This window comes from Canis lupus, chromosome 19 (assembly GCF_011100685.1).
Source record: "Canis lupus familiaris isolate Mischka breed German Shepherd chromosome 19, alternate assembly UU_Cfam_GSD_1.0, whole genome shotgun sequence".
Taxonomy (NCBI): Eukaryota; Metazoa; Chordata; class Mammalia; order Carnivora; family Canidae; genus Canis; species Canis lupus.
Window position 1 is genome coordinate 17,788,025 of NC_049240.1, and position 11,585 is coordinate 17,799,609.

At 44.0% G+C, this 11,585-nt stretch overlaps 1 protein-coding gene across 3 annotated transcripts; it reads right to left on the reverse strand.

Moving 5' to 3' along the window:
* Positions 1-1,137: 1,137 nt before the first annotated feature.
* SPRY1 (sprouty RTK signaling antagonist 1) lies at positions 1,138-7,637 on the reverse strand. 3 transcript variants are annotated; one of them, XM_038564715.1, is made up of 3 exons: positions 7,469-7,637; positions 2,535-3,356; positions 1,138-2,217 (listed from the first exon to the last, which is right to left on the reverse strand). In XM_038564715.1, exons 2-3 carry the CDS (start codon positions 3,299-3,301, stop codon positions 2,181-2,183), a joined length of 804 nt encoding a protein of 267 aa, XP_038420643.1. In that variant the 5' UTR covers positions 3,302-3,356; positions 7,469-7,637; the 3' UTR covers positions 1,138-2,180. The 3 variants fall into 3 exon arrangements, with proteins under 3 accessions (XP_038420643.1, XP_038420641.1, XP_038420642.1); XM_038564713.1 differs by having other exon boundaries at positions 1,138-3,356; positions 7,469-7,635; XM_038564714.1 differs by lacking the exon at positions 7,469-7,637 and adding an exon at positions 4,745-5,014 and having other exon boundaries at positions 1,138-3,356.
* Between the last annotated feature and the right edge of the window lie 3,948 nt (positions 7,638-11,585).

Genomic DNA, 11,585 nt, shown 5'->3' on the forward strand with positions numbered 1-11,585 from the left:
ATGACTATGCGAGAAAATAACTTCACATTTTGAAATACTATAGATCATGAAGTAGCCTCCAAAACAAATATTCATTTCTAAAATGTTCCTGCTTTCAGAGCACAGAGAAATTTTTTGATTATATCAGGTGTGTCACAATGCCAACTAGTAGGTTTAGTGGCTTAAGAAAAAGCATTAAACAAGTTCCTATCACTCATACCTTGTCCAATTAAAACAAAATCAAAGCTTATTTACAAAGAACACGTACTCCTAAAACTAGCAGCCAAATCACCCCAAAAAACAATGACCAAAACAAAAAAAGCCAGGTAAGAATTTTGGTAGTCTGAACTGTGGGTTCAAATTATGTCACCATCTTATTCTGAAATGCAGAGCACTATTCAAGTTTGACATACCACTTAGGCATGGGAGGTTGGTAAAACTGAGTCTGAAGATTCACATAAAATTTTATCAGGCCCCAAAGATTCTAGCTATGAGTGGTTTCAGTAGACTAAAAAATAAAAATATTTACTTTTATATAAAGTTTCAGGCCCTTAGATTTCTTATTCCACAGAGTGTGACCGTATGTAACTTGATCAGACCACATTAAGACTTCAAGAAAATGAAAAGGTAGGGACGGGAATGTTTTTAAAACATCTCTTTGATAATGTGATGTATTTCCTTGGTGCACTCTAACATCTAGAATGTTTTATTAAAGTGACAGTGCCAGAAACCCCTAACATACCTACAGAACTAAGTTCCTTAAGTTTTACTGTTGAAGACTAATTTTCGATTAACCCGAGAATTAAAATGAACATTTTTGAAAAATTACAGGTAAGTTCCATTCCAAAAATCTATGATATACACAAAACATCTTGCTTACAAAACAGCCAAAGCAGGGAGCGACTATTAATATTAATTGCAAAAAACATTCACTTTATAAAGTGATTCACTACGGCACTTGTTGAAACAACTGGGATCACAAAATTTTGATTAATGCCTTTTCCAGGAAACAGCCAGTTCAAAATTAGAGCTCACCTCTGTCTAGATTCAGTACGTTAAAGAGAAGAAATAAAATGGGTGCATATGAAGAAAGAGTCAAAGTGAATGACAAAAATCACCACCATAATAGTACAGGCTAATAAATGAAGGAATCAAGAGACAGTTTCATTAATTAATATATTTTCTGCATTATAGTTAACATATGTACTTTCTTCGTGTCACCTTATTTTCCGTTATGTATTGATATTTTGTTATATTCAGACATGAGTACATTTCAACAGTCTTTTGCAATAAATATCATAAAATAATAGAGATTCGCATAATAAATATTCTTTACAATAAAAAAGTTTAACAGACTTTTGTCTTAAAAATAGTCAGAATTCAACTTTGTGATTTATACATAAAATATACAAAAAGCACCACAATTTGTGGTTAAGGCGATGAAAACACACACAAAAAAATTAGAATTACTCAGCTGTTAACTCACCAAGGGACCAAAAGGACCATTAAGGGGCCAAGATCACTTTAGGCAGCATAATTCTGTGACACCTATAGATCGATCAGCTATAAATATCAACTTCAGTTACCCAAGTGCCCTCAATGATGAGAAATTTGGTAAAAAGTGTGGGGTGTGGAAGGAAGGCAGTTGAATCCTTCACAAATATGAAAGCCAGAATAAAGATGAGCAAGATACAACCAATATATCTCCAATGTGAAGATTTACATTGTAAAGCAAATCTAAGATTACATACGAAAGAAAAATACCTGGCATCTGCAGAATAAGAATTGAGGAGAAAGAACTTTGGGGGCAAGTAAAGGGCAGTGGTTAAAGGAAAAATTTTTATGTTATAACAAAAATATATCCCCCACGCTTCTTGAGGGTCCAATGCTATGAAGATAGCCCTAACTGGAGACAGACTTAATACCATAGCTTATTTAAGCAATAAAAACGTCGCTTCTTTAAAAATCATTTTCCCTGCTCCCAGAGTACCCAATCAAAAACAGCTCTAAATCACTGTAGAGTGACTGGGTAGGTGTCTAGCTAGGTATGTTCACATATACAACAATTCTGAAAAGCTGCTTGCAGAACAAAAAGGCTACACAAAAGCCCACTAGCTCTCAATACCCTCTTCAGTGGATGGCAGAGGCTCTTGCTGTAAGTGGGAACCAGGTGCAGTTTCACAGTCCACTCTTACTGAAGATCATCCGTTTGAGAAGAGTAAGATCCATGAGTCAAACCTTGGGAACAGGGGAAGAAAGGCGGGAAAATTGTAAAGAAAATAAAACCAGTATCTAATAGAATCTTTTTAAGAGCCACAGCTTGAAAGCCAGAAGTTCAGGAGGTCCAACCCACTTCCAAAAATCATGATGGTTTACCCTGACCCCTGGAGGGGCAGCTCTCCAGCTTACAATAAACAGTGTTGGAGTTCTTACATCTGCAGCCTGGGCGATGGATCCAGTCATAACACCCCCTGCACAGTTTCAGGCATCCCTTAGCAGGAGGATAACAGAGTAAGCAAGGCAAAAATAGAGACATGGCTCCCATACACAGGTACCTAGAGCAGCAGTGTGACTGTGAACAGGAGCAAGGATTATCCGAGTAAGAATCCCCTTCATCATCATTGGAGCAGTGGTAGAAGATGCCCTTGACTAAGCACATGCAGGTTCCGTATTCCACCATGCTCTCAGCAGAGCAAAGGCACTGACGATTGCAGGCCAAACAAGAGGGCAGGGTCCTGGGAGCTGTGCATTCTCCACACTTGCACTTCCCACACTGTTCACAAATAAACTTGTGCTGTGTCAGGTCCTCTTTCAAGGAACCCTTCAAGTCATCCACAATCAGCTGCTTGGGCTGGGTCCGGATTGCCCTCTCGGATCTATTCCCAGGGACTGGTCTGGTTGGTGGTGACCTTCCTAACAGTCCCTGTTCTGAAGAGGCACTGCTGTTGCTCCCAGAACTGGCTGCACTTCCAGTGCTGGTCGATCTGCTCAAAATGGGGCCTCTGGCATTACTTGAGAGTCCTGCATGTCCCAGGTGGCTTGTAGGTCTATGCTCATAGTTATTATTCACATTGATCGGTATGATTTCATGAGTCCTTTCATGCTTTTCTTGTCTTGGTGCTGTTCGAGGAGCAGGTCTTTTCACCACAGATGGCCCTTCCGTGTACTCATTACTGCCTCTGATGGCCTTGATCTGGTCTAAAGACAAAATAGCAGCAGGCTGAATTTCTCTCTCATAGTCTAACCTCTGACGGCTATCCAATGTAGGCTGCTGGATCACAACTAATGAACTGCCACTGCCATGTTGATTTTGGGGATCCATGTGTAGTGATCTCGAATTCTGGCAATCAGTAGAAACCTGGCATGCATCTGAAATCCTAAAAGGAAACCAAAGATGAAAAAAAAAAAAAAAACAGAGAAAGAAAATAAATGACAGGAAGCATTTTTTTTTTTGGGGGGGGGGAATCCTGTCAAGTCACAAATTGCCTAAACCACCTGGTAATGATCTCCTTCATCAGGGGATTACAATGATGCTGGGGTCCTGGCCAGGGTCCAATTCCAAGAGGCTGAGGACCACATCATAGAAAAAGAATGCAAGCAAGAGACCCCATGCCATAAAAATTAAAAGTTTTTTTTCAACTTCCAAAAGGCAGAATCAAGAAGTATTGTCTTCCTGTTTGTTAATCTAACAAATAATTAAAATGGGGTATGCCCTTCTAGGGAATATTGAGTGTAGGCCCTGGAATAGCTTTCATCTAGAGAAAGCTCAGCATTAGCTCACTGGTATTTTCCATAAAAGAAAATATGCACTTTTTAAAAAATTAAGAATGGCTTTGATGCTTCTGCCTTTCTGTTGTTTGCTGTTACAAGCATTAGATTGATAATAAGGAAACTAGTCGAGGTATACTGCACGCGTTAAAAAAAAAAAAAATCCAGGAGACTGCAAATAAAATGGAATCTCAAAATAAGAGGGCATTTTCCACAGAAACCAGGATCTTAAGGCTTGCTCATTACTCATCTACAAGATGCAAAAGTGAATATAGAGAACAGTTCTCAGGGTCTTCTAGTCTGAAGCACGCACACAAAACTCAGCGCACAACGCTGTGATGTTAAAAAGCATTCGTATCTGAAATCATGAAAGGATTATTTTAAAGTTTAAATGAAGGGCTCACTCACATAACAAGATAACTTTCGTGCACAAGTATCAGGCCTTTAAAGTAGTATGGAGAAATCCTGGCCATTTTAATTGCCTGCATTTCCTCTCATTTTAAAATCTGTCTTTACAGGACAGATCTGGATTTTCAAAAGCACTGCCAAATCTGAATCAACGTACTTCTTGTCGTCAGTACAGTAAAATCCTGATTAAAATAAGCATCTCCGATGTGTCCACACCAAGAGTAAGTTACTTCTAATTTATGATGCACTCTTCACACACACACACACACACACACAACAAAACACTGAATTTCCATTTTCAATTAACAGCAAGCCAGAATATTTCTCACACAGACTCCTCCTGACGTCCACAGATCCATTCCAATTCAAGAACGAGAAGAAGAAGAAATAAAAAAAAAAAAAAAAGTCCATTCTCAACTACCACTCTGGAGCCAGAAACCCCAGCCTCAGGGATAAGGCTGCGAGACGTCCGTTCCAGCATTAACTGGGCTGAAAGCCGACAGATCCAGCCTTGCACGTTGACGTCCCGGAGTCCCGACCCTCGTCCTCGCAGCCGAGACCCCCGCCCCCGCCCCGGGTCCCACTGTACCTTCTCCGAGCTAGAGCAGGACCGCCCTGCCGACCGGCCGGGTCTAGCGCCGCAATCCGGGGCTGCGAGCACAGCCCGAGCCTCGGCACACGCAGACCTCATCCCTCCTTGCAAAGCGCTCGCAGCCGGGCGCTCGCGGGGCGGAGCATCCCGAGGCACGCGGGCAGATCCCACACGCCCAGGAGCACGGAGCCTACGGGGAGCGGGGCGAGGGCGCCGGGCGCATCCTGGACGCTGCGCTTCACGCGATCGTGGTACCCGAGTCCGTGGAGGCCCCCGGCCAGGGAGACCGCGCGGCGCGTCGGGTGTGAGGCGGGGCGGCCCGTGCCCCGCGGCGCCGGCGCCCGGTGCGTCCCCGGCAACCTGCGCCGCCCGCGGGGACGGGCCTCGGCGGCCGCTACCTTCGCGGCTGCGCCCTCCCGGGAGCCCCGGGCGCTTCCAGCCCGCCCCGGCGCGCGCGCCGCCCAAGGCCTCCTCCGGAGCGTGGCGGGCCCCCGGGGCTGCGCGGGCGCCGAGCTCGCCCGTGGAGGAGCGGGCAGGCTCCCCTGTGCTGCGGCGCCGCCAGCTGCCGCGGCGGAGCTGCGCCCTCTGCACCCGAGCGCAGGGGAGCGGCGAATAAATAGTTGACGGAGAGGAAGGAAAAGGAAAAAGTTATGAATGAAAACAAGTTCTCGCTCGCTCCCTCTCTCCGGGCAGGGCAGGAGGAGGGGAGGAGGCTGAGGTTACCATTACCTCAGGAGGGCGGACTTCCCGTTTTTAAAGCGGCAGCGCCCTCCCCTCCCCTCCCCTCCCCTCCCCTCGCCCCGCCAAACGCGGAGGAAGGCGCGGCGGGCTCGGGCGCAGCCTGGTTCTGTGCAGGGGTCAGCGCGGACGGCGGGGGGGCTCCGGGGCTCCCCGCCTGCCCCCGCCCCCCCCGCCGCGTCCGCGCCCACAGCCCGCCCGGGAGCCCGCCGCCGGCGCGAGGCAGCTCCTCGGAGGCAACACCCCCCGAGGCGCCCCGAGTCCCGCTTGGGCGCGGAGGCGTCCCTTCAAGGGGACGGGCCGCGAGCCCCGGGGCCCGCACCTGCCGCGCGGCGCCCGCGCCCGCCCCCGCCCCCGCCCCCCGCCGGCGCCCGGAGGCCGCGGGACACTCACCTCGGCCGGAGCGGCGCGACCCGCATCAGGCGCGGCGGGGAGGACGCGAGGCCGGGCCAACCCCCCTCCCGGCTGCGGGGGACACTCCTGCGGACCCCCCTCCCGCCGCGCGGCGCGGGCGCATCCACCTCGGGCTTCTCCCGCAGCCCCTTCCCGCGAGCCGGGGGGGGAGAGAAAGAACAGGAAGGGGAAAAAAGGTCCCCTGCGAGAGGGCTCTCGAGTCTCAGAAAACGGCAGAGACCAGCGCGCGGGCCGGGCCCCCGGGGCACGCGGTGCTCTGCGACAGTCCTCCCTCGGGTCCGAGCGCTCCCCGCGGCCGAGGAAGGAGGCGGCCCCCCGACGACTGAAAAGCCCACGTCACGGGCGTTCGAGACTCCGCGGCGCCGGGGACGGGGCTCGAACCGGCGTCTCCGGGCGCCTCGCGGAACCAAGCAGGCCCCGGCGCGGCCCGGGAGCGCACGCCCGCGAGGCTGGGGCTGCGGCTCCCCCGGGGGCGGGGTGCGGGGGATATTCTGGGTTTTTTTGTTTTGTTTTGTCTTGCTTTTTAGCCCCGCTGTTTTAGGGGTGGCGGTGAAGGGTGCGAGGTTGGGGGGGATTCCTCCCAAGGGAAGAGGCGGGGCGTCGTCTTTCGTGCACCCCCCCCCCCCCCCCGCGCAGGTCGAGGCACTTTCCCGATCCCGCGCGCTGGGCAAGTGGGGGGCACAGCGGCCCCCGGGACTCTGGTCCTGGCGGGTCCGCCTCTCCCGGGCAGCGCGCGCTCCCAGTCCTCCGACCCTCCGGTTCCACGGCCGGAACGCCTGCTCCCGAGGATCGGCGATTGGAAAACAAAACACAACAGCACATTAATTTCCCTTTCTTTGCAGGCAGCGGGACGCGCCGCGCGGGCGGCGGGGAGCGGGGAGCGGGGAGCGGGGAGCGGGGTGGGCTGCCCGCCAGCTCGCCCGCCCGCCCGCCCGCCGCCCGCCGCCCGCCGCCCGCCGCCCGCAGCCCCGCTGCCATGTGCTGGCTGTTGCTGCTCGCAGTGATTGACAGGCCGGCGCACAGTCGGCGTGTCAGCAGCGAACCAAAGTAACATGCAGTCTTGCACGTTTTGCCGAAGTGCTTTTGCCCCTTGGAATGCCAGGAGTTCAAACAACGTTCAAGCAACGCCTCTGCGCATTGGAAATCAATACACAGGGGACGGGAAATTCAGGTTTTAAACAATCGCTCCGCTCGGGATTCGGTCGCCAACAATGCCTAAACCAACATGTACTGGTCCACACACCGAGTGCCAGCCCCTCTTCGGCAAAAACCACCCTGTTTTTCACACAACCGACCGTTTCAGACTTCAGACTTGTTCGGATAAGGAAAAAAAAAAGAAAAAGAAAAGAAAAGAAAAGGATCCTACTTTTTCCTCTTAGCGGTAGCGTTTACTTTTTTAAAGAGCATTCGTTTTAGCACTGGGAATGCTACTGGTAATTTGAAATGCAACCAGTAATCTTAGATCTAAAGCGAGTTCAAAGAAATGTTCAGTTCCTTGCAAAAGCCAGCATTTCTCACCTAAGCTTTCCTAAAATACCTACGGAATGAAAGGAAGGAAACAGTTCTTACCTAACGCAAAGATTGGAAATTGCTTTTCAGGCACATTTACAGCGACTGTAGCTGTTCCTTATCCAGGGTAAGGAGCTCTGTCTGTTGCTATCACTCTGCAAACCACTGCGTGCCTTACAGAGCAATCCCACTCCAGCTCCGCAGAATTTCAGCTCGCCTCCACCTCCACCTCCACTCCAGGACACGCCTCCAGTGATATCATATGTCAATCATTCGGGCTGCCTGAAAACCTGGAACAGGATTTCTCCAACTGTCGTTTCCTCTCTCGTGCATCTGTACCAACTTGGAAATGTTGCCCTGTACACTCGTGGGTGATAAACATCCTCTAAAAATTGGAGATGGCCTCTAAAGACCCTACAAGTGCAGTTTGTCACAGAAGAACCCTTTAAATTTCGTCATCAGTCTCAGTCAAAGGATTGGCGGACACTGTCTTTAAGGTTGAATTAGAAAATAGTTTTGAGGAATAAAAGAAGATAAAAAAAAAGTCGTATGCCAAGCCAACACTTCTGATCAGCTAGAGAGAAAATGTATATTGATATTAAGAAGATGATAATGTAACGTTACAGTTACTATTTAAAGCCAAATTCAGAATGTGTGAAATGTGAAAGTTCAAAAGGCGACACTCCTTACTGCAAATGTATATAACGTTACCTCATAAAGGTGAAATTTCCTGCTGTAGATTTTATAGTAAGTGCTCTACCTTGTCTTGTGATATAATTTCCTAAAAATCGAATTTAAAAATCCCAACTTCCTTCAATTTTGTAATTGATTTCCATAATTTTGGAAAAAAAAAAAAAAACCTGCAACCAACTCATTTATTTTTAAAAATCAGCCAACTGGAAATCAATTAAAATAGAAATAATTTACCAAGAAGTTTTATAATTCTTAATGATATGTGTTGTGTTACTGGGGGGAAAAAGTATTTTAATCAGTAGGAAACTCACCTTTTGTTTTCTTACAAATTATGGGATTTTAGACATTTATTATAAAAATTGTGTACTTTATGCTGCAGTGAGGAGAACTATATGTGAAAGTTAAGGCTCCACAGAGCCTTTTAAAAAATACCTAAAAAGCAAAAATATATATAGTAAGTAGAGAAGTATTTTTTCCAGGTACTAGATATAAGTAGCTTAGTCTTTGACAAAATAAGGCAAACAAAACAAAACTCCAGAATCTAAACCATGTATAAATTTAGGTATGGGAATTTTCAATGCTTAAGCTCCTTCTTTACTATAACAAATGATTCTGTTGAAACTAGTGTTTTCTAGACTTTCAATGTTTGAGCACTTTAAAACATTAAAGTTGTATTTGGATTAACCTCTTTTGGAAGCTAGGGCATTGCTAAGACCATCAACAAGAAGAAAGCATCCCTAGAAAATAACATAAAACAAGAATGAAGCAAAAAAAAAAAAAAAAAAAAAAAAAAAAAGAATGAGGCCAAAAGGCTACATATTCACTCTTACTATAAACCCAAAAAATAGGGTAAAAGGATAAAATCAATTTTGTAGATATTTTCTTTTTTCTTAGATCTCATATTTTGGGATGCAATGAAGTTTAACCAATGATGCATAGGTTTCTTGGCCATTATGAATGGACTTGGAATAGTCAAATCAGAGATAGAATATCATATCAGAGCATTCTGTTTGGTTCTTCAAAGTTGTCTTCTCAGCTATCACCACAATTTTAGGATGAGAGGTCAGTTCACCAATATGATAAAACCAGGAGAGGGAGCACTGAACACTACTTCCATAATCCTACTAAAATATAGTTGAAAGATTTCTGTTACAAATAAGCTTCAAACTCTTTCAACCACAGATGTATTGAATTACAATCTGTGTGATTAAGTATTTTTGAATTACAATAATAAATTAAATCTGTGAAGTTTTATCTATAACACCATCATCATGGGTCATGTTCTATTTAGAAATCAAGAAACCACATTGACCAATGACCCTTTACATCATTTAGCAATAAAATACATCAATATGTTTTTCAATATTAGGTTACAAATAAATATAGATATTGTCTTGCCACCTTGATCTAGAAGACATTTAATAAAATCTTTTGATTGCCTACAACTCAGAAGACTTGGTAAAAATTCTAAACTTTTAGCTTAAAATAGACCTTGTTCTTTATTTAGTAGGTTTAATTTCAGTTTGCCTTAGCTAGAAATGGATAAGGGGAGCATGAAATTTTCCTGGAAAGGAAAAACAATGTAAATATGCATGGGAAAATCTTACGATAATTTTCAGTTCAAAATTAAGATATGTCTAAAAGAATAAAATCAATTTTGTGAAGAATAAGGTGGAATGAAGAGTGACCCCTGATGTGTTGTTCACTTTCGTGTAAAAACAAGAATAGCCATCTCTTCTGCTGATTTGATTTTTGAAAAAAGAATAAATAAAATGAAAAAACAATCTGGTAACTCCTCACAACTGCTAGTGATTTAAAAAAAAAAAAAAAAAAGAGTATAGTACTGAGAAGCTTAACTTACTCATTTATCTACTTTATTTGCCCAAGTAGCAGAAACATAATGTGTTCCAAGCTCTGGAAAAATAATACCTTATTAATTCTCCCTATGTTTCTGTGAATTCATGGTAAAAAGTATAATCTTTTATCTTGTTGAGAAACAAAATAATCACATAAGTTGGTAAAATAGCTTATAAGTATCTAATAAATTAATGAAGAATCAAGAATGGAAGTAAGTCTGTACTTTCCTTTTAGGGCAATAGTCACTATATTACTATACTTCCCAAGAAAAGCTGGCAAGGATAGGCCATTTTATTTTCAGTTTCCTTTTGTAAACAGTCTTTGTAGTTGACAGAAATAGACCAACCTATTCTGTAAATTTTCCATAAACATTCTCTTTATTTTCATAAGCTTAATTCTCATCCTTCTGCCCTATTTGAAACACAAATGTTCCGTATTGGTTTCAAATTCTGGAAGTGGGCAAATCAAACAATACATTGAGTAAATTGCACTGAATGATTTGTAGAGTTTCTGTCCACTCTATAATTCTACAACTAATCATTTATGTACTTTGTCACAAGTGATTCTATTTTTCTTCAGGTTGTAAGAAAAAAAAAAAAGAAATGTACATGGAAGGGCTCTGAATTGCCCTCTATTCCTTAAGTGTCATATGCCTTTACAGAGAATCAAAGTGACAAGAGTTCAGACAAACTGCATCACTACTATATATCAAAGATTTTACTAACTAAATCCACATGGTAAGGTTGTATAAGGAAACATCTTGCCCTAGTACAAAACAGTCTTCATTTCTTATCTAGCCAATTGAAGAATAAATCCTCTCTTCTATCCTCCTCCTTAATATTAATTGTTCCTTCTGAGCCTTAACTTGTTCTTCTTTTTCACAAGAAAACAAAATTAGCCATCCCTTCTACTGATTTGACTTCTGAATGCCCTCATTATAAATAGATCACATAGTATAATCTTTGATTTAGCAAAAGTTAGCAATCTCTCATTTCCATAACGATTTACTGCTATCTTCATCTTCAGAGACAAATGTTTAAGAATGTAGGTTAATTTAAACCTGTAACTGCCCCCAAAGATAGAACAGCAAGGAAACAATATCATGTTTTCATTAAAACAAAAACAACGTAAAACATCTCCAGGGGCTTACCTACTATAATCTTTATTTCCTATACTGAAAAAAGAAAAAACTTACAAGATTTTTTTTAAAAGACTTTATGCTTAGAGTTTTCTTTGATTTGCAATTCTCTTGGAGCATTTTAAATAATTCCATGTAAAAAAAAAATTCATGTGTTAATAATAATTGATAGGCCACACGTATTGAAAATCTGAATTTTTACTATATCATTCTTCTATATTATGGTCTATAACTTTAGCTAACTTGCCATATTTGTCCATAATGTCCCTATGTCAAATACTACAAGTATGAAGACGGCATGGTATTGAGAAAAGAGTAACTGATGCAGGGGTCAGATGATAGGAAGTTCAGGTCCCAGCTTTGCCACATTCTAGCTTGGTGATCTACACTTAATTTTTCTTAGTCTACTTTTTCATCAATAACCTGAAGTTAATAACAATCCTTCACTTTCCCAAATTGTAGCGCTACTGTGGACTCAAGGTATATGCA